This window comes from Ranitomeya imitator, chromosome 1, assembly GCF_032444005.1.
Source record: "Ranitomeya imitator isolate aRanImi1 chromosome 1, aRanImi1.pri, whole genome shotgun sequence".
NCBI classification, from domain to species: domain Eukaryota; kingdom Metazoa; phylum Chordata; class Amphibia; order Anura; family Dendrobatidae; genus Ranitomeya; species Ranitomeya imitator.
The window spans coordinates 938,008,622-938,032,633 of NC_091282.1; the positions used below are offsets into that span (position 1 = coordinate 938,008,622).

The window sequence follows — 24,012 nt, forward strand, 5'->3', positions numbered from 1 at the left end:
GGTCGATCACCATTTTAAAGGGAGTGACTTGACCTTCCCAGGTTTCTTTTGCGACGTCCAGCAGTCCCCGGGGACGACGGGCGTACAACAGTTCGAAAGGCGAAAACCCTGTGGAAGACTGGGAACTTCCCTAATGGCAAACAGCAAATAGGGTAACAAGTAATCCCAGTTCTTCCCATCTTTGTCTATCGCCTTCCGGAGCATCTGTTTTAAGGTTTTGTTGAAGCGCTCAACCAGGCCATCTGTTTGAGGGTGATAGACAGACGTACGCAACGGGTCTATTTGTAAGAGCCTGCAGAGCTCCTTCATTACCCTCGACATAAAGGGAGTCCCCTGGTCGGTGAGTATCTGTTTTGGAATTCCCACCCGACTAAACACTTGTACCAATTCCTTGGCGATCATCTTGGTAGCTGTGTTACGCAAAGGGACGGCTTCCGGGTAGCGAGTGGCATAGTCCATGATGACGAGGATATGTTGGTGCCCACGTGCGGATCGGGGAAGGGGCCCAACCAAATCCATCCCAATTCTCTCAAAAGGGACCCCGATGATAGGAAGGGGTACCAAAGGGCTACGGAACTGAGATTTAGGGGCCGCGATTTGGCACTCTGGACAGGAGTCACAATAGTTACGCACATCACAATGTATTCCAGGCCACACAAAACAATGCAATATCCTTTCTGTGGTTTTCTGTACCCCCAGATGTCCCCCCATTATATGTCCGTGGGCCAAATCCAGTACCTTTCGCCGATAAGGTTTGGGTACCACTAACCGTTGCACTGTGTCTTCCCCTTTTTTTTCTACCTGGTAGAGCAAATCATTTTCAAGAACCATATACGGGTACGCTAGCCTAGTGTCAGGTTCTACTGGTACCCCATCTATCATTTTTACATTTTTCCTAGCCGGAGTTAGGGTAGGATCTTTCATTTGCTCGCTGTGGAAGTCATCCACCTGGACTCCCAAATCTGGCAGGCAGGGTGCCGGATGGCTGTCTGCCTCCGCCTCTCGCTGAGGTTCCTCAGTTTCCTCCGTTTCCCCCGCCATGACGGAGAAGGGGTACTGAAGGTTAGATTCACTAACCTCCCCAGCAACATCTTCCTGTGGGGTCTCCTCTAGGGACTCGGGACCTCCAGATGGCATGGGAGAAGATTCACGGGTACAGCTACCGTGAAGGAGCAACTGATTCTCCCACAACTGCCAGAAATAGGGAAAATCCCTGCCCAGGATTACATCATGTAACAATGCGGGAACGAGTCCCACTTTGTGCTGCACTGACCCATAGGGAGTAGAAATCCATATGACCGCTGTTAAGTACGAGCGGGTGTCACCATGCACACATGTCACAGAAAACTTGTCAGACGGACCAGACGGAAGTGCCACCAGACTAGCTTTCACCAGAGTCACCACACTTCCAGAGTCTAGTAATGCCACAACATTTTTCCCATCAACAGATAATTCACACAGGTGTTTCACTGTATCATTTTGACCCGCATTCACACTCACTAGCTGTGTAACCAAAGACATGCGTTTTCTAGAGTCTATAACGTCGCACTGCATGGGTTCAGCGGTAACAGGACAGTTCGCAGAAACATGACCCTTCTCATGGCAGCGGAAACACCTAACAGGTCCCCTACTGAGACCACCGTCCAATACTCTTGGTCTCGGAGTGCGAGCAGTCCCGGACTCCTCCCCCACAGTTTTAAGCGATTTTCCTTCACCTGTGGTCCCTGGAACAGTCTTACCGGTTCCACGAGGAGGAGGCACAGACCGGGGGTTGGCGGTGTCGTCGGGAAGTCCTTCTGCCACGGAATAACGCTCGACCAACTCCACAAGTTGATCCGCTGTCGTGGGATTTCCTTGGCTTACCCACCTTTTCAGCGCTGGGGGTAGTACTCTCAGGTACTTGTCCAGGACAACCCGCTGGATTATTTCGGGTATTGTCAGTACCTCGGGTTGCAGCCATTTCTTTGTCAAGTAGATCAGGTCGAACATCTGAGACCGCGCCGGTTTATCTTGCTGGTATGTCCACTGATGTACCCTCTGTGCACGGACAGCCGTCGTCACACCCAGCCGGGCCAGGATCTCAGCTTTCAGCTTCTCAAAGTCCTGAGCGACATCCCGGTCCAAATCATGGTAAGCTTTTTGGGCCTCGCTGGAGAGAAATGGGGCAATCAAATCGGCCCATCGTGCCTTCGGCCACTTCTCTCTCAATGCCGTCCGCTCAAACGTTGTCAGGTATGCCTCGACGTCATCTTCTGCAGTCAGCGTCAGGCATGCTCACCAGGCGCTGCGCCACCTGTTGGAGAAGTTGGCGGTCTGCAACCGTCATGTCCAGTAACTCCTTCAGCTGTGCGGCCATCAAGCGATTAGCTTCGTGCTGTGCGGCAGTGGCCTGCTGCTGTACAGCAGTGGACTGTACTAAGGCTTTCACCACATCTTCCATGCTGTCGCCTGTGCCACGGTATGCCCGCATTCTCCACCACAATGTGACATAGTAACATAGTAACATAGTAACATAGTAACATAGTTAGTAAGGCCGAAAAAAGACATTTGTCCATCCAGTTCAGCCTATATTCCATCATAATAAATACCCAGATCTACGTCCTTCTACAGAACCTAATAATTGTATGATACAATATTGTTCTGCTCCAGGAAGACATCCAGGCCTCTCTTGAACCCCTCGACTGAGTTCGCCATCACCACCTCCTCAGGCAAGCAATTCCAGATTCTCACTGCCCTAACAGTAAAGAATCCTCTTCTATGTTGGTGGAAAAACCTTCTCTCCTCCAGACGCAAAGAATGCCCCCTTGTGCCCGTCACCTTCCTTGGTATAAACAGATCCTCAGCGAGATATTTGTATTGTCCCCTTATATACTTATACATGGTTATTAGATCGCCCCTCAGTCGTCTTTTTTCTAGACTAAATAATCCTAATTTCGCTAATCTATCTGGGTATTGTAGTTCTCCCATCCCCTTTATTAATTTTGTTGCCCTCCTTTGTACTCTCTCTAGTTCAATTATATCCTTCCTGAGCACCGGTGCCCAAAACTGGACACAGTACTCCATGTGCGGTCTAACTAGGGATTTGTACAGAGGCAGTATAATGCTCTCATCATGTGTATCCAGACCTCTTTTAATGCACCCCATGATCCTGTTTGCCTTGGCAGCTGCTGCCTGGCACTGGCTGCTCCAGGTAAGTTTATCATTAACTAGGATCCCCAAGTCCTTCTCCCTGTCAGATTTACCCAGTGGTTTCCCGTTCAGTGTGTAATGGTGATATTGATTCCCTCTTCCCATGTGTATAACCTTACATTTATCATTGTTAAACCTCATCTGCCACCTTTCAGCCCAAGTTTCCAACTTATCCAGATCCATCTGTAGCAGAATACTATCTTCTCTTGTATTAACTGCTTTACATAGTTTTGTATCATCTGCAAATATCGATATTTTACTGTGTAAACCTTCTACCAGATCATTAATAAATATGTTGAAGAGAACAGGTCCCAATACTGACCCCTGCGGTACCCCACTGGTCACAGCGACCCAGTTAGAGACTATACCATTTATAACCACCCTCTGCTTTCTATCACTAAGCCAGTTACTAACCCATTTACACACATTTTCCCCCAGACCAAGCATTCCCATTTTGTGTACCAACCTCTTGTGCGGCACGGTATCAAACGCTTTGGAAAAATCGAGATATACCACGTCCAATGACTCACCGTGGTCCAGTCTATAGCTTACCTCTTCATAAAAACTGATTAGATTGGTTTGACAGGAGCGATTTCTCATAAACCCATGCTGATAACAAAACAGTGACAAAACACTCTGGGATCGCCTTTGCTGGGGTCAAAGGACACGTGGTTTGTGCATTGAATTTGAGGCGTACAGCAGGTTTCTGAGCAGGCTGACCTCAGGTCAGATTTATTAACGTGAAAGCAACACAAAAAACAAAACATAAAAATAAATCCTAGCCTGTCCGGCACTAACTAAACAAATACGTTGCTATCTCAACAACTGGGGGGGCTTCTCCCACCCAGTTAACATCACACAATTCTTGAGCAGAGCTCTTCACTCACGTTTGTCTCACACAGGCAGGCAATCTGTGTGCCCCAGGCAGACACTGGAAACACCCAGCTGGTCATCTTTTATTCCTGCAATCATTAACCCATTAGCACCCTGAAGATACTGAGTGGCCTAATTCACATAGGACAAACACCTGGGCGAGATATATCTGCCTCCAACTACCACACCAGCATGAGTCTTACAAGGTGGAAATCAGTAGCCTTCCCCTTGCGCACAGTAACGTAGTAGGTCCCTACGTGCACTAGCTCCCATAGGGTCCGCACTCTTGTTACTCTTCTCTCTGTCCCCCAGATGGATAGGACAAACCTGTATGACGGTGGTGGCCTGAGGCTATTTTGTAGGGACCCTGGCGTCACCCCTCCTCTGCATTGCCACCTTGTCTGCTTAGGTTCTTAGGTTGGGCAGCCAACGTGGAATCGACTTCCTGCTGGTCTCTGAAGTAAAGTGTAGAGTCCATTACTCCCTCGGTGTTCCGGCTACCGGATCTGCGCTCAGTGGGAGGCAGCCTTCTGTGCTCACTCACTACGGCACACTTCCTTTCTTGTTCTTCCTTAGGAGGCTGCTGCATGGGTTGCAGGCGCAGCTCCATGTCCTTCTTTCCCTTTCTGGGCCGAGCCCAGTCTCCTCCTCTCCTCCTGACTATCTCCTTCTCCCTCCAGTCAGCTTCTTTCTGTCTCTCCCACTTCCTAACCAAACCCCCAGTTTTACCCAAGTGTGAGGAGTGGCCTAATAGATAGAACCTTTTTGCTCCCCCTGGTGGCCGGCGTGTGAAGTGTGTGTGTGGCTGTGATACCTGGCAGGGTGAACTCCTTTGGTGCCATCAGATGTAACATCGCTCCCCCTGGTGGAAGAACGACATTACTGCAACAACCAGGACTCTGGGGCGCTGCACACCCTGGTAATAAAGTTGCACATTTTCCCTTCAACTAGCTGGACATATATCACAGAACTTCCTTGGGCGTGCAGCAAAGTTTTGATTGGTCAGCATCAGTAGAGAAAAAGCAAATGCCCACAGAGTTCTGTGGTGTATGCCCAGTTAGTTGAAAGGAAAAGTTTAATCTTTAGAACTTGGGATCTGTTCAAGTATCAGTGGAGCAGCGCCAATTGGAGAAGGTACCCATAGTTTAAATAAAACAAAAATCCAATGAAAGGTCCTCTTTGAAGCGAACTTGACTAGTCGGACAGTTGGGTCCCTGGTGACTTCTCTCTGCTGCCCTGGATTGACAGATATCCTACAGCGTGTACATGTAGGCAGAGACCTGTCAATCCAGGGCAGCCGGCTGGGAAAAGCCAGTGTTGGATAAAAAAGATTATTATTATTTATATAGCACCATTAATTCCATTGTGCTGTACATGAGAAAGGGGTTACGTACAGTTATAGATATCATTTACAGTAAACAAATTTACAATGACCGACTGGTACAGAGGGGAGATGACCCTGTCCTTGCGGACTTACATTTTATGGGATAATGGGGAAGAGACAGAAGGTCGGGGGTGCAGCAGCTCTGGTGGTGGCGAGGCGGCAGCTTGGGTGGTGGTGAGGCAGCAGCTCGGGTGGTGGTGAGGTGGCAGAATGGTTATTGCAGGCTGTAGGCTTTCCTGAAGAGATGGGTTTTCAGGTTCCGTCTGAAGAATCCGAGGGTGGTGGATAATCGGACGTGTTGATGCGTGGAATTCCAATAGGATGGGGGATATTCGGGAGAAATCTTGGAGCTGGTTGTGTGAGGAACGAATAAGTGTGGAGGAGAGTAGGAGGTCTTGGGAGGATCGGAGATTACATGAGGGAAGATATTGGGAGATTAGTTCAGAGATATAGGAAGGGGACAGGTTGTGGATGGCTTTGTAGATCAGTGTTAATAGTTTGAACTGGATTCGTTGGGGAATTGGGAGCCCGTAGAGAGATTTGCAGAGGGGAGAAGCAAGGGAGTAGCGAGGAGAGAGGTGGATTAGCCAGGCAGCAGAGTTGAGGACAGACTGGAGCTGTGCAAGAGAGTTAGCGGGGAGGCCACAGAGGAGGGTGTTGCAGTAATCGAGGTGGGAGATGATGAGGGCATGCACAAGAATTTTGGTAGATTGTGGGCTGAGAAAGGGACGCATTCTGGCACTATTTTTGAGTTGGAGGTGACAGGACGTGGCAAGAGTTTGGACATGCGGTTTAAAGGACCGGGCAGAGTCGAAGGTTACCCTGAGGCAGCGGATTTCAGGTGCAGGAGAGAGAGTGATGCCGTTTACCATAATAGATAGATCAGGTAGGGGGGATACGCGAGATGGGGGAAAGATGATGAGTTCGGTTATGTCTACATTGAGTTTTAGGAAGCAAGAGGTGAAGAAAAGCGGATATGGCTGACAGACACTCCGGGATTCTGGACAGCAGAGAGGTGACATCTGGGTAGGGAGGTATATCTGAGTGTTGTCCGCATACAGGTGATACTGGAAGTCATGGGACTTTGAGTTGTCCTAGGCCAACGGTATAGATGGAAAAAATTAGGGGCCCTAGGACAGAGCCTTGAGGGACTCTAACAGAGAGAGGGCGGGATGAGGAGGTAGTGTGGTAGTGGGAAACGCTAAATATGCAGTTGGAAAGGTATGAGGCAATCCAGGACAGGGCACGGTCTTTGATGCCAAAGGAAGAAAGAATCTGTAGCAGTAGGCAGTGGTCGAATGTGTCGAAGGCAGAGGACAGGTCGAGAAGGAGGATGGAGAACTGTCTGTTAGCTTTGGCTGTGAGTAAGTCATTAGTCATTTTTGGCAGGGCAGTTTCGGTGGAGTGGTGGGGGCAGAAGCCAGATTGGAGGTTGTTAAGGAGAGAGTTAGATGAGATGTGGGAGGTAAGTTGAGCATGGACATGCTGCTCAAGAGCTTTGAAGCAAACGGGAGCAGTGATATGGGGCGATAGCTGGGCATAGCAGTTGGGTCAAGGTTAGTTTTTTTGAGGATGGGTGTGGTCGTGGCATGTTTGAAGACAGAGGGGAAGGTACCAGAAGATAGCGATAGGTTGAACAGATGGGTTAGGGCTGGAATGAGTGTGTTAGTGAGGTTGGGGAGCAGGTGGGAAGGGATGGGGTCAAGTGCACAGGTGGTGAGGTTTGATTTGGAAAGGAGGTGAGTAATATCTCCTTCAGTGATGTTGTAGAGGGAGGTTATTAGGGAAGCCTTGTTTTGTCAATCTTGTTTTTGAAGTAGGTGGCAAACTCCTCGGAAGAGATGAGAGGAGTTGAAGGTGGCGGTGGTGGGCGGAGGAGTTAAATGTGCCGAACAGATGTTTTGGGTTGTAGGATAATGAAGATACAAGGTTTGTGAAATAGGTCTGTTTAGCAGAGGTGAGGGCTAATTTGAAGGCAAGGGTAGCTTGCTTGAAAGCAGTGAAGTCGTCTAGCAGGCGTGTTTTCTTCCAACACCGCTCCGCGACCCTGGATGCTTGTCAAAGTTTTTTGGTGAGATTGTTTTGCCAGGGTTGCCCATTGATTTGTCGCACTTTGCCATACATGAGAGGGGCGACTGAGTCTATGGCTGATGTGAGGGTGGTGTTATATAAAGCGGTGTCGCTGTCTGTGTCGTGGAGTGAAGATATGGAGGACGGGGTAGAACAGAGTGAGAGTCTGTGAATGTCTAGGTGTGCGAGGTTTCTGCGAGGATGTGGTAATGGCTGGACATGGAGGGCGGGTGAGGAGGACAAGGATGAGAAGGTGAGTAGATGGTGGTCAGACAGGGGGAAGGGAGAGGTTGTGAGATTAGATAAGGAACAGAGGCGGGTGAAGATGAGGTCTAGTGTATGCCCGTCTGTGTGGGTGGCTGTGGAGGACCACTGAGTGAGTCCAAAGGATGAAGTAAGGGCCAGGAGCTTGGAGGCTGCTGGCTGGCAGGTGTCAGGGGATATTAAAGACACCCATGATGATGATGGGGATGTCAGCAGAGAGAAAGTGAAGAAGCCAGGTGGATTATTGGTCGATGAAGGCAGTGGCTGAGCCCAGTGGTCAGTATATGACAGCCATTTGGAGATTAGAGGGAGAGTAGATACGGACAGAGTGAACCTTGAAAGAAGGGCGGATAAGGGAGGGTGGGGGGTTGGATAGGGTTGAAGGAACAGTTTTTTGAAAGAAGGAAGCCCACTCCTCCGCCATGTCTGTTGCCAGAGCGAGGAGTGTGGGTAAACTGGAGGCCACTGTAACTCAGTGCTGTGAGGAGGCCGTGTCAGCGGCATCAGCCAGGTCTCAGTGAGGGCCAGGAAGGAAAGGTTGTGGGAAGTAAAGAGATCGTGGCTCATGTGGAGCTTGTTGCAGACGGAGCGGGCATTCCAAAGTGCCCCAGAGAAAGGAAGCAGGGGGGTGGGGGTCAGTGGCACAGATTTTAAGTGTAAGAGATTGCGGTAGTTTCTCTTAGTGTGAGAAGGATAGGGGTGAGGATTAGAGGGATATATGGGGAGGGGGGTGCAGGATTGGGGGATATGTCGCCAGCAGTGAGAATGAGCAGAGAAAGGGAAAGCAAGATAGCTATTATTCCAAAATCTTTTAGTTGTATAAAATGTAAAATAAAAAGTAAAAATGAATGTCCTGTGAAATGCCTCTACTGTGACAGTAATTGTAATTTTATCTAATAGGTTTCCATTAAAAATCCTGATATGACTCCAGCAGGTGGTGTTCATGTACAATGTGGTGAAAACAGAGGATGGTCAACGAAGGAAGGACTGGCACATGTGACTTACAATACAGAAAGCAATGACAAAGAGATAACCATAACCGTAAGTTTAATTGATATTGCTGTAAAAAGTATAACTACTTTGAACACCCCTTCAGTATTTTGAGTGAACAGTTTGACAGCAATTGGGGTTCAGAAATACCTACAAAGACTGGCATCATCTTCCCTAAGGTGACCATAAAAGTTCTACAAGTTTGTAAAGGGATCCTGTCCATTGGCAGCCTGGTGTTTTTTTGCAATATGCGTGTGCGGCGCCCCGGGGTCCTGGTCGTCGCAGTGGTATTGCTTTCCTCTCGGGAGAGTGATGCTACGTTTGGAGGCAAAGAAGGATAACTGCATCCAGGTATCACAAACATGCAACACATTTCACACTCCAGGCCACCAGGGGGAGCTCTTGCTCCTATTTATTAGGTCACTCCCCACATAGGTAAAACTGGTCGCCTGTAGGGAAAGTTAGTTAGTTGCTGGCTGAGCTCAGCTCAGTTAGTTGGTCCCTGACAGGGGTGGGATCCTGTCAGTGAACGAAGGAGAAAGGACACTGCAGCTCCTAGAAAGAGACATTCAGAAGGAGAACTGTATCGCAGCAAGCGTGAAGGAAGTCATAGCAAAGGAGAGGATACCAGAAGGGGGACCAGCCCTACACAGACTACCTCCTTCTGAGTAAGGACCTTTATGTTTTGCTCCAGAGACCGGCAGGACAGCTAATTGCAAACTACCTGTCCGTCCAACACCCAGGAGGCACGGTAGCAACCTTTGGAGGCCGAGGCATGCTAGAGTGCCTATAAACAGCCTCAAGCCACCAGTCATACGGGTTTGTCCTATCCTATATGGCGGACAGAGAGAAAGACATTACATCTGTGAGGACCTTATGTGAAGCTTTAGGCAGTAAGGAACTCCAACACTGCAGCACAAGGGAAGGCTACTGATTTCCACCTGGACAAGGGGACTCTGGACTTGCCTCCAAACCAGCCAGACTCTGCCTGCCCTGTGATCTGGTGCCCTGGACTGTGGATGCTAAAGTCTTCAGTAAAGGTAAAGAGACTGCAATGTCCTTGTTCTTCTCTGCGCCTTTCACCATCCACCATCTACACACCGGGAAGTCCTGGGGATACACTTCACTTGTGGGAAGGTATACCATCTAGCTGCCGTATCACCCCAGTGGACCCCTTAATGCAGCGTCGGTCACCCTGACCGAATACCACAGGTGGCATCACGAACACAAACTTTATCCCTTTAAAGACCTTTCCCTTTTACACGGACGTCCCAGGGCCATGGACGGGGTCAGCCACCGTGACATCCCCCTGTAAACCGAAGGACCCGGTACCGAGTACCCCACAGCCCCATGGGGGTCATCCATAAAGGGACATCCCTTCTGCCTCTATTGCAGCGCGGCCTACCCTTAAAAAAGAATATAGACCATCAAAGTTCTATAGGATAATCCCCATTCTTATATTGGAACATTGGTCTCTCTGCACTTACAAAGGAATATTTGTTTAGATGAGTATAATATCCAACAGAAACATCCAAACAGCAGTCTTAGGAAGGTCAAGATTTCACTACAGCGAGTTTTTAGGCCTTCAGATTTTTGTTTTTCATACATGTTCCCATTCGAACAAGTAACCATTAAATACCATAGACCTTTTCACTTGAACGATTTACTGAAGACTAGTGATGAGCGAGTGTACTCATTGCTCGTGTTTTCTCGAGCATGCTCGGGTGACCTCCGAGTATTTATCGCTGCTCGGAAATTTAGTTTTCATCACGGCAGCTGAATGATTTACAACTACTAGCCAGGCTGAGTACATGTGGGGGTTGACTGGTTGCTACGGAATCCTTACATGTAATCAAGCAGGCTAGTAGCTGTAAATCATTCACCTGCCGTGATGAAAACTAAATCTCCGAGCAGTCATAAATTCTCGGAGGTCACCTGAGCGTGCTCGGGATGGAAAACCTGAGCAACTAGTACACTCCCTCATCACTACTGAAGACATATTTGAGAATCAAAATTGTCCGTTCAAGTTAAAGGGTCAAAACAAACAGCACATGGATGCCAGATATCCGTGCTGTATCTTTGGGCTTATGCACATGACCAACTCGGCAATGCAAGTCTATGGGTCTGTGGAAAACATCGGACCACACTCTGATGTCCTTGACTGACATAACAGAGAAGGTGGAGGAACTTTTTTTTTCTCTCTACCTCCGAGAAAAACCGATGCCACTCTGTTCAAACTCTGATCAGAAAAATTGGTCCGTGTCTGCAAACGGAGAGAAAACGGTAAAAGCTTTAGAAACTTTTATTTTTCTTTTTTCAGTAAAGGATTTTTCACTGATGGGAAAAATGAACACACTGACCAAATATGGATGAAAAGCCAATCTAGCACACTAAAGAAAAAGTGCGCAAAAAACATTTGCATTTGTATTCAGCCATAGGTCTCATTCAGACATTTTCAGTGATTTTTCTGGTGCGCAAAAATGGTACAAGTGTCATCAGCGTTTTGTCAGTGTGTCAGTTTTTACCATCAGTGTCTCATCAGTCATTTGGTATGAAAAAAATAAATACATTACAAAGTTTGTCCCATCCATTACATTCCTAAAAAACAGATTGCACACGGATGACAATGTGTGCTGCCAGTGATGTTCACGGACCCATCGACTTAGATCAGTAATCTTGATCCATTATCAAAAATGAACATGTCTCCATGATCTTTTTTTACGAATACATGATCTGCAAAAAAAACACAGACATGTGAACAGCTCCATAGATTACATTGTGCACATCTTCTGTCAGTGAAAGACATCGACATCTGAATTCTGTCAGCTTACACAAAAATTTACAAAAAAAGGTGCGATGTTATATAATGCATACAAAAGAAAGAGGGTGGATTTCCAGCAAAGACAAATTCAATTAAAAGTAAAAAAAACCCTTCATTATTAAAGTAGTAAAAAAATGAAAAAACACACCGGTCACCATGAAAGTCAACCAATGGTTATGTATTGTGGACTTTCATGGTGACCAGTGCATTTTTTTTTCATTTTTATATGGATTTGTCTTCGCTGCAGAACCACCCTCTTTCTTTTGTATGCTGTTATTGCAAAGCAGACTAGGATGACTCCATGCGATGATTCCTGTCTATCCAGAGTGCATCTGAAAGTGGCCAGCGGACTTTCCTTGTCCCATATACCTATGTTATATAATGAGCATTTAGGTGTATTATTTTGGTGTAAGATTTGTTTTGCATTTTACCTAATTTAGTCTGAAAATATTCTTATTTGTATACTTTTAAAGGTGAAAACAAATGTTGAAGGTTGGGAAGATGAACAACAGGCTAATGTAACAATGACTGCAAAAGCATACCGACCTACATGGCAACCACACTACCTGTATATCGCTGTAAACCGTGAGCATGTCACGGATTATGTCACTATCCATTTGCACATAAAAAACAAGGATAATACAGCAGAAAACATTAAATACTTCACCATTCTGGTAAGGAGATTTTCCTATGTTCTACATAATTGTCTTTGTGTATATTTATTTAACTTTTTTCTTCTGATAATTATTTTGTGCAAAATAAAATTTTTATTGGCTGCGAGATAAAACAATATAATACAACAGCAGTAATACAACAGTATGTTCAGCCAGTCAGGAAAAAAACAACATGTGTGAATGAGATTTCGAAAAAAACAAAACAGCTTTTAATTTGCATAAAAAGGAAGAAAGAAAAAAAAACCGCAGCATGTGAACGTAGACTTACTTTCACAAGTAGTGATGGACAGTCAGGCTTTTTTTGGTGATCTGGTCACTTGGCTCCACTCTCTACATTATTATTATTATTATAGCGCTGTTTATTCCATGGCGCTTTACATGTGAGTTTCGGCTCTTTTGGATCCTAAATGGATCTCTATTAGATATGCATTCACCACTGCTGAATACTCATTTATGATTAAATTAAATGGGCAGAAACCTCCCCCAACTCTAGCCAAAACTTAAAAGAAATCAATGGGTGGGCAGGGTTTTTGCTGTGTAACACCATGATTTTATGCTGAGTGAGAGCCATTCAGAGATTTTAGTGGCTCTTAAGGCCCCTTCACATTAAGCGACGCTGCAGCGATACCGACAACGATCCGGATCGCTGCAGCGTCGCTGTTTGGTCGCTGGAGAGCTGTCACACAGACCGCTCTCCAGCGACCAACGATGCCGGTAACCAGGGTAAACATCGGGTAACTAAGCGCAGGGCCGCGCTTAGCAACCCGATGTTTACCCTGGTTACCATCCTAAAAGTAAAAAAAACAAACACTACATACTTACCTATCGCTGTCTGTCCCCGGCGCTGTGCTCTGCACTCCTCCTGTACTGTCTGTGTGAGCACAGCGGCTGGAAAGCAGAGCGGTGACATCACCGCTCTGCTTTCCGGCTGACCGACGCTCACAGCCAGTACAGGAGGAGTGCAGAGCACAGCGCTGGAGGACAGACAGCGTTAGGTAAGTATGTAGTGTTTGTTTTTTTTACTTTTAGGATGATAACCAGGGTAAACATCGGGTTACTAAGTGCGGCCCTGCGCTTAGTTACCCGATGTTTACCCTGGTTACCAGTGAAGACATCGCTGGATCGGTGTCACACACGCCGATCCAGCGATGTCCACGGGAGATCCAGCGACGAAATAAAGTTCTGGACTTTCTTCAGCGACCAACGATCTCCCAGCAGGGGCCTGATCGTTGGTCGCTGTCACACATAACGATTTTATTAACGATATCGTTGCTACGTCACAAAAAGCAACGATATCGTTAACAATATCGTTATGTGTGAAGGTACCTTTACTGGGGTGCTGACTTGCATCGTTCCCAGTAGGGAGCCGGCTCTTTGTCTCGGATTGGTCGTGAGCCAATCACTAAACACAAGTGCATAAAGGAGTATTAATCACACACTAAACAAATTCATCAAATATCAACATATGGAAAATACAGCAATATAACACATGTCAACATTATAAGGTCTTCAGAAACGGTGTTTCATCTGTTTCCACACTCTTACAAGCACAAAAAAACTATTTGCAGGATTGGGAGCAAACATTAAATAATACTGCATACTATGAAAATAAATTTATAAAGAAAATATTGGCTGAAATGGTTAGATTGATGGATGGAGAAGGGATGAAGTGTGTGCATTTGTGTGTATGTGTGTATATACATCCATACAGCACTCTACCATTCTCGACAGGTCCAAGAGATAAGTGCAGGTTGTATTGTGAAATCTTGTGACAGGTCCCCAGTTAATTAGATATATTTTAAAAAATATGAACAACTGAACTATTGCTATGTCAGCAATAAATGATGATGCTAAATGGAAATTTCCCCAGTTTCTAATCAGACAATGTTTTTCATTTGCTAGATTATGAGTAGAGGAAAAATTTTGCAGACAATTATTCAGAAAAGGAGTAAAACAGAAACGGTTTCTGCAGTAAGGTTTGAAGTGACACGAGACATGCTGCCATCTTTCAGGATTGTGGCCTATTACTATTTGTTCTACAGTGACCGAATACTTGAATTAGTTTCTGACTCTGTCTGGCTTCATATGAAAAGAACCTGCAAAGGCACAGTAAGTAATACGTATTATCTTACAATGTTACAATATTTAGCACTCCATAGTTTTTATCATTTGAGCTATCCTTTTTGGACATAAAGGGTTGTTGAGATGAACATCATTCTTGTTTTGTCATATGCCGACTGCATTTTCAAAATTGCTGCATGCCTTATGCTTTTTCCTTTATTGATATGAAAGGGACTTGTGTAAAATAAAATAATAAGTGCATGCATTGTAATGAATTGTGTGCTAATATTATCAATTTTGTAATTTTGTGGCATATTTTCTCTGTATCACCATAAAGTGATTAAACCAAGCCCCCTATGACACTTACACTTACAAAAATATAAAGCACAGAAGTAACAGAAGACATATCAAACATAAATTTAAAAAAAAACTGCTACAAAATCTATATGCAGCGCCCCAGAGACCTGGTCGTTGCAGTATGACGCTCTGCCACTAAGGGGAGTGATGGTACGTCTGATGGCACTAAAGGAGTTCTCCTGACCAGGTATCACCAGAACACATTACACTTCACACTCCGGCCACTAGGGGGAAAAAAAGGCTTTATTTATTGGGCCACTCCTCACACTGGTAAAACTAGGGGTTGGGGAGAAAGTTAGTCAGAAGCTGACTGGGTTGGATTCAGGCAACATTCCGTGGCAGGGGGTGTTGCAGGGAGAAGACGCAGGGGGGTCCCTGTCAGGCGTGGGAACCTGGCAGGTGCCTAGCGAACAGAGCAGAACGTAACGGAACCGCGCCTGCACACCCCGCGGCGGTATCCAAGAGAGAGACACGAAGGGAAGGATATTGTGGAACAGTGTAAAGGAGATCAAGCACAAAGGAGTACCAGTAGGAGTCATGCCGTGAGACCGAGGCAACATCCTACTGAGGCGCATGGCCAGTGGCCGGAACACCGCGGGAGTAACTGACTCTAGGCCTTACTTCGAACTCCGCAGGACAGTTAATTATAGGTTGGCTGTCTACCTTACTACACCTACGAAGACAATAGGGGGCAACGCGTGGAGAAGGGTGTCTCTAGGGTCCCGGAAGAGCTCCGAGCCTTCCCGTCATACGGGTGCGTCCTAGCCATAACATTCCTGGGGGACGAGAAACTAGTAACATCTGGAACCAAAGAGAAAGAGAGCTGTAGAGAAGGAACGAACGAGAACAGCAGTTGTGAGGACTATTCCGAATGCTCAGCAGGGTAGGACTACAACACACAGGCGCTAGTGGTAGGCAACGATTTCCATCTGCGAAAGAAACTCTGGATGTGCCCATCGGACCGGCCGGTCTCAGATAGCCCTGTTAAGCGTGCTCTGGATTGAGGATCCTGAAGTCTTCAGTAAAGAGGTAAAGAGACTGCAACCCTGTGTCCTCGTTATTGACTGCACCTCACACCATCACCATCCACCTTACTGGGAAGCCCTGGGGACATACTTCACCTGTGGGAAGGTATACCATCTAGCTGCCATTCCATCACCCCAGCGGACCCCACAGCAGCATCGGTCACCCTGACCGAACACCACAGGTGGCGTCACGAACCCCTGACAGACTGCACCACCTTTATTGGACGCCCCTTAGCAGGGTCGCGGACCGGGTCTAGCCACCGTGACAGCCTCAGAACCGAACCAGAGAGGCCCGATACCGAGAACTCGTGGCCGTGTCTGGGGGCGCTCCAACTATACCACCTGGTATGCTCATCTACTCAGCTTTCCTGCTTTGTCTGTCTATATGAAGTGCATATAATCTCCACCTGGTATTCTTTGTTTACCCATTATTTTCTATCCATATGTACTTCATTCTTCTTGTGTCTCCCTTGCTTACCTGAGTGGTTAATCTACCCCACCCCCTCTTTATGACCTGGCTTAACTGTGAACATGTGCTGTGGACACACACGCATACATCCCCTCTCAGCTGTGAGCCCTTAGGTGCACATAAAATCAAAGCCATGAGTCTGACCAGACGTGTCTGACCATCTTTCAAATTCCATCTTTTAAATTACAGATTTTTTAATTACTATGAATTAGACTAGAATTGAACTGGAAGGTAAAGGAAAAGAAAACTACTATAATGTTTCAGTTTCTTTTCACATTCACCCCCATACTATTTTATTTCTTCCTATCTCCTGTAATGCCTCCACCCAGTAAGGAACTAGTCATTTCCTCCTCCATCCTCCCCAGCCATCTCACCTCCTCCATATATCTGTTCCTCCACATACAATCCTTTTTCTCCAGACACACATGGCCCCATCATGTCCTATCCTGCTCCCACCTTCTAACGCTCTGTCTGCTACTCCTCATCTCTGGTGATGTATCCCCAAATCCAAGGCCCTCCTCAACACATCCCCACACTCATTTCTAATCCCCTGCCACGATCCTCTACAGGTCTTCACAACCACCCCTCTGACTCAGCCTCTCCAGCTGCACTTTCTTATGGTGGACACAATCTCTCTCACACCCCTCGCCCCAGCAACAAACGTGGTGGAGGAGTTGACTTGCTCCTGACCGATACCTGCTCCCTTACCCCAATTCCACTACCACCCTCTGCTACTCTTCCTTCGTTTGAGTTGCACTCCATCCCCATCTACTCCCCCTCCCACTTCCAGCTGGCTGTCATCTACCACCCCCCAGAACTAGCCATCTCCACCTTTCTTGACGACTTCACCACCTGGCTACTTAATTTCCTCTCAGCCGACATCCCCACTATCACCATGGGTGACTTCAATATCCTCATTGACACTTCCACCTCAGCCGCCTCTAAACTTTTATCGCTCAATGCCTCCTTTGGTCTCACTCAATGGTCATCTGCAGCCACCCATAAAGATGGCCACACACAGGACCTCATCTTCACCTGCCTCTGTTATCTTACTAATCTCACTAACTCACCCCTCCCCCTGTCTGACCAAAACCTACTGACATTTTCTTCCCTCTCTCCTAGTGCGCAACCCCCACTCCACAAATTCACTCACCCTCGCAGAAATCTCAAACAGCTCAATTTACACTCACTCTCTAAGTCCCTTTTCCCTCTTACAGACATAGCTTCCTTCCATGACACAGATGCTGCTACCACTTTTTATAACACCACAATATCAGCTACACTTGATTTGGCCGCCCTGCTCATGCATAGCAAAACTCGTACACTCAACAGGCAGCCCTGGCTGACCAACCTGACCAAAGAACTGAGACGGGCTTCCAGGATCGCTGAGCAGAGATGGAAGCGATTCTGCTTTGCCGACCACTTCACTACATACAAGCAGTTCCTCGCCAGCTTCAAGTCCACGCTCACTGCCGCAAAACAAACCTACTTCTCATCTCTCATATCCTCCCTGACTCACAACCCTAAACAGCTCTTCAACACTTTCAAATCTCTACTCCGTCCTCCAGCACCTCCTCCCTCTCCTCTCATTTCTGCTGAAGACTTTGCCTCTTTCTTTAAATAGAAGATCGATAACATCAGACAAAGATTTGGCCCGCAGCCCCCTATGCCTCTCCTCTTGACTTCTCAGTCCTGTTGTTCCAAAGCCAGCTTCTCCACCATATAAACTGTGCAAGAGGTGTGGGTTAAATCCGCGCTGCCTTAATGATGAAGTTCCAAGGATAATAAATTTAAAAGGTGGTTCATTCAACGCGTTTCAAGGTCAGTGTGACCTCTTCTTCAGGAAATTCCACATACAACATACAGATACAACGTGCTTACATTGTTTAAATACCAAGTAAAAGTTGACAGCACAACACCCTTTTTTTTTTTTTTTTTTTTTTACAAAAGGTTAATACAACTTTGTCTACACAGAATTCATTGAAGGATAGTCTTGCATTAATTTATATTTACAGGATAATATTAAGTTAAAAGAGATGGTAATCAGTTGGTTAAGTTAATCGATTAAATGTCTCTTCAATGAAAAAAGAAAAAAAGAGAAAAAAGAGGAAGATAGCTGATAAGAACCTGTGAGGTGAGATTCCCCAGTTACCAAGTTCTGCTGCATAATGCACAGGCTACTGAGCCACACCATTCATTTCTTTGCGTATAAAAGCTATCGTTTATTAAATTTGAATTCCACCTTAAACAAAAATGTATTATTAAAAAAAGAAATCTTTTGTTATTAAAACAACTACTAAAAAAATAAATATTTATATATAAATTCCTGGACAGATTGTCTCTATTTCTTTTTTGGGGGTGTTCCATTCTATAATATCGGGATTGAGATACAGCAAAAAGTCTGTTTGCTGCTGTAGACAAGAAAAAAAAAAAAAAAAAAAAACCCCACAGCATAACAGAACCAATCATCCATGCCAAAGGATCGCCTACCAAGTAAAAGTATACAGCACATCACCAACCCCCCTGGCGAACATGCACTTTTTACATTTCAAAGAAATAATTTCATTAGTAGGGATTCATTAAGCTATAGAAGTCACAATAAAACACATGTCAGCACAATAAACACATCGCGCAGTCTACTCAAAAGACATTTGCTTCACATCCAAATACATAGGAAGCACATACATATAGAGTAGGTCATGCTATAAGACACTCTGACAGATATATAGTCTTAGATAATTAAGGTACTTCCTTTTTTAAAAATAGGTGACACATGCATACGATCATCTAATTTTGCATATATTACAGCTAAAAAAGACATTTATTTATTTTTTCTTTTCTTTCCTCTTTTCTTCTACCAAGGCAAACATTGGAAGTAATTTAACTCAATTGGGAGCAACATGGCACTGAGCTCCAAACAAAAACATATGTCCACACTCCAATCCAGGAGATCGACACCATCAACCACATCAGGGGGCTATATACACACTAGGCTAATTATTTACTAAATATATTTCTCACGAATTAGGATATATAGATTACATTATAAAAAATAAATAATTAAATAATTAAAAACATTGTTCATATCAAGGGACAATAAATACATCAGACTAATTATTTGATCATTTTCATGAATTAAAAATATATATATATAGGGTTAGCATTTATAAAAAATAGAGATTACATATACAATTCTGTATATATATTACCAAATTAAATGAAAGCCTCTTGGTTATCTAGAGGATAAGACCCTATTTTGCGCTTTGTGTCTCCATTTTTTTTCCTATAGCAGCTTCTCCACCATGACAGACGATCAGCTCTCCACCCTTCTGTCAAGATCACATCTCACCACTTGCAAGCTTGACCCGCTCCCGTCCCACTTCATCCCTAACCTTGCAAAAGTCTTCATCCCAACCCTAACACAACTCTTCAACCTCTCACTTACAAACGGTGTCTTTCCCTCATCCTTCAAACATGCATCAATCACATCTATCCTCAAAAAACCTCCCTCGACCCATCCTCTATGTCCAACTATCGCCCGATATCACTTCTTCTTTTTGCCTCAAAACTACTGGAACAGCATATCCATCTTGAACTGTCCTCCCACCACTCCTCCTGCTCCCTCTTTGACCGGTTACAATCTGGCTTCCGACCACATCACTCAACTGAAACTGCCCTAACTAAAGTGACCAACGACCTACTAACCGCCAAGAGCAAGCAGCACTACTCTGTGCTCCTCCTTCTGGACCTGTCTTCTGCCTTCGACACTGTGGACCACTCACTGCTGTTACAGATTCTCTCATCTCTTGGCATCACAGACTTGGCACTAGCCTGGATCTCATCATATCTAACAGACCGAACATTCAGTGTTTTCCTCTCCCACACCACCTCCTCATCTCGCCCCCCTGTCTGTCGGTGTTCCCCAAGGCTCAGTTCTAGGACCACTACTGTTCTCCATCTACACCTTCGGCCTGGGACAGCTCATAGAATCCCACGGTTTACAATATCATCTTTACGCTGATGACATGCAGATCTACCTACCTGGACCTGACCTCACTTCCTTACTGACCAAAATTCCACAATGTCTGCTATTTCATCTTTCTTTTCTGCTCACTTTCTACAGTAAAACTGAACATGGACAAAACAGAATTCATTCATTTCCCCAACCTCACTCTACCCCTCCACCCAATCTATTCATCAATGTCAATGGCTGCTCACTTTCCCCGGTCACCTACGCTCTGTGCCTCGGGGTGATCCTTGACTCTACCCTCTCTTTCAAGCCACATATAAAGCCCTTGCCTCCTCCTGCCGATTCCAACTCAGAAACATTTCCTGGATCCGTGCATTCCTTGACCATGAAACCACAAAAAAACTAGTACATGCCCTTATCATCTCCCGCCTCGACTACTGCAACCTCCTAATCTCTGGCCTCCCCTCTGGCACCACTCCAATCCATCCTAAACTCTGCTGCCCGACTAATCCACCTGTCTCCACGTTACTCCCCAGCCTCTCCTCTCTGCCAGGCCCTTCATTGGCTTCCTATTACCCAGAGGCTACAGTTCAAAACACTAACAATGACATACAAAGCCATTCACAACCTGTCTCCACCATACATCTGTGACATGATCTCCCAGTACCTACCTACACGCAACCTCCGATCCTCTCAAGATCTCCTTCTCTACTCCTCTCTCATCTCTTCCTCCCACACCGCATCCCAGACTTCTCCCATGCTTCCCGTATACTCTGGAACTCTCTACCCCAACACATCAGGCTCTCACCTACCACGGAAACCTTCAAAAGGAACCTGAAGACTCACCTCTTCCGACAAGCCTACAGCCTGCAGTGATCCTCAACCTACTGAACCACCGCACGACCCGCTCTACCCTCTCCTAGTGTATCCTCACCCATCCCCTGTAGACTGTGAGCCCTTGGGGGGCAAGGTCCTCCCTCCTTATGTACTTGTGTGTGCCTTGTTTTACTTGTGTTTATTGTACTTGTCTATATTTGCCCCGTTCACATGTAATGGCGCTATAAAAATGTTTATTAATAATAATATATTTAAAACTCAAAATCTGTAGTAGCCCGCTCTATACAAATCCACAGTTCTCTCCCGATTTGGGTGAAATTTGGCACGCGCCCTCTCCAGCCACAGGAGCAGAATACTGCGCAAGTTAAATCTCGCTAGCGTCCCCCCGTCATGAGTTTGGGGCCCCTGAAGTTAGGTCCTATACATATAATGGAGAAATGTGAAGGTGAAAGTAAAAGTGCTGAGGGAAAAACAAAAGTTGTGACTGACAGAGAAGGATTATAGCGACAGCACCAAAGAGTCACTGCTAAAGGGGCTGCACCACCACATACAGCACACAAACATTTCACAAACACCATATAAACATCACACAGACAGCACACATAAACCAACCCACAAGCACAACACCACACAAATGCTACAACGCACCACACAAATACAAGACCACTCCAGGCATACACAACACAAACACCACCCCACAAATACCACAAAACCACCCCATAAATACCACATGCACACCACACTCACATGCACGCAAGCAAACACACTCAGATGGATGCACCCTATGCACACATATGAACATTACTGAGCAGCAATATTGGTCAGGCGAAAAATGCCTCATAGTAAGATTGTCATTATTGCTTACTATACAGGGAGCTTTCATCACTGAAGCTGCTGTGGTAAAGTAAAAGCTGAGCTCTGATTGGTTGCTATGGGCAACTAGACAAGTCTGCCTGTGAGGCGGTTTTCATTACTGAGATGTGAGCTCCTTCACGTCATAGTAATACTGTGTAAGGGCTGCTCTGTATTTACTATTCATCCTATTACATCTGTTATTAGTGTCAGGTGAATACTAAAGGGTCATAATACTAAGGAATGTTTTTTAAAATGCCGCCCAAAAAATGACCATCTTTTGGCAAGTTCATCCAACAGCTAAGAAAGCAAAATTGTGTCAAAGAGCTGAGAGAAGTGAACAACTTGACTCACGGCTTGAAAAGAAACAGATGAGAAAGGCTAAATGTAAGGCAGCTGAGACATCAGAGCAACGGGAATGTCGTCTTCACAAGAATCGGATAAAGCAGGCTGAATCAAGGAATATGGAAACATCTGAACAAAAGGATGAACGTTGTGAAAATGACCGCATACGCATACAGTATGCAATATGTGCAAAGATGTAGGCAGGCTGATTTGAGTTTGGAAGCATTTCAATACGATCCAATTGAAGATTATAGGTCACATCAGAAAGTCATAATTGGCAAAATGGACATAATATGCAAACATTGCTAAGCAAAAAAGTTTAACTTGGAATCACCTGGTATGTGCTGCTCAAATGGCAAAGTCAGTTTGCCACCTTTAGGCCGGGATCACACACAGCGAGATACGGCCGAGTCTCGCTGGTTAAAAACAAGCAATGGCACCGGCACTCCAGAGCGCAGCGGGCGGCCGCATAGCAATACATGGAGCTGCACGCTCCCCTCCGGAGTGCCGGTGCCAGAGCTTGCTTTTAACCCCTTTCTGCCATATGACGTACTATCCTGTCGAGGTGGGGTGGGCCAGTATGACCACCGACGGGATAGTACGCCATACGCGATCGGCGCGCTCACGGGGGGAGCGCGGCCGATCGCGGCCGGGTGTCAGCTGCCTATCACAGCTGACATCTGGCACTAAGTGCCAGGAGCGGTCACGGACCCCCCCCGGCACATTAACCCCCGGCACACCGCGATCAAACATGATCGCGGTGTGCCGCGGTATAGGGAAGCATCGCGCAGGGAGGGGGCTCCCTGTGTGCTTCGCTGAGACCCCCGCAGCAACGCGATGTGATCGCGTTGCTGCGAGGGTCTCCTTACCTCCCTCCCTGCAGCTGGCACGGATCCAATAAGGCCGCAGCATCCGGGTCCTGCAGGGAGGGAGGTGGCTTACCAAGTGCCTGCTCAGAGCAGGCGCTTGGTAAGCCTGCAGCGCTGCAAGTCAGATCGCTGATCTGACAGAGTGCTGTGCAAAACTGTCAGATCAGCGATCTGTGATGTCCCCCCTGGGACAAAGTAAAAAAGTTAAAAAAAATTTTTTACAAATGTGTAAAAAAAATTTAAAAAAAAACCCTAAATAATGAAAAAAAAAAAAATAAATATTCCCATAAATACATTTCTTTATCTAAATAAAAAAAAAAACAATAAAAGTACACATATTTAGTATCGCCGTGTCCGTAACGACCCGACCTATAAAACTGGCCCACTAGTTAACCCCTTCAGTAAACACCGTAAGAAAAAAAAAAATAAAACGAGGCAAAAAACAACGCTTTATTATCATATCGCCAAATAAAAAGTTGAATAACACGTGATCAAAAAGACCGATATAAATAACAATGGTACCACTGAAAACGTCATCTTGTCCCGCAAAAAACGAGCCACCATACAGCATCATCAGCAAAAAAATAAAAAGTTATAGTCCTCAGAATAAAGCGATGCAAAAATAATTATTTTTTTCTATAAAAATAGTTTTTATCGTATAAAAGCGCCAAAACATAAAAAAAATATAGATGAGGTATCGCTGTAATCGTACCGACCCGAAGAATAAAACTGCTTCATCAATTTTACCAAACGCGGAATGGTATAAACGCCTCCCCCAAAAGAAATTCATGAATAGCTGGTTTTTGGTCATTCTGACTCACAAAAATCGGAATAAAAAGCGATCAAAAAATGTCACGCGTCCGAAAATGTTACCAATAAAAATGTAAACTTGTCCCGCAAAAAACAAGACCTCACATGACTCTATGGACCAAAATATGGAAAAATTATAGCTCTCAAAATGT

The 24,012-nt window shown here is 45.7% G+C and overlaps 1 protein-coding gene across 1 annotated transcript in view; it reads left to right on the forward strand.

The window, feature by feature from the left end:
- LOC138651262 (A.superbus venom factor 1-like) overlaps positions 1 to 24,012 on the forward strand; it is a 273,919-nt gene that overhangs the window by 178,084 nt on the left and 71,823 nt on the right. Inside the window, exons 11-13 of the mRNA XM_069741368.1 lie at positions 8,681 to 8,821; positions 12,065 to 12,265; positions 14,168 to 14,374. Coding sequence (XP_069597469.1) covers positions 8,681 to 8,821; positions 12,065 to 12,265; positions 14,168 to 14,374 — 549 coding nt within the window. The remainder of the gene's footprint in view (positions 1 to 8,680; positions 8,822 to 12,064; positions 12,266 to 14,167; positions 14,375 to 24,012) is intronic.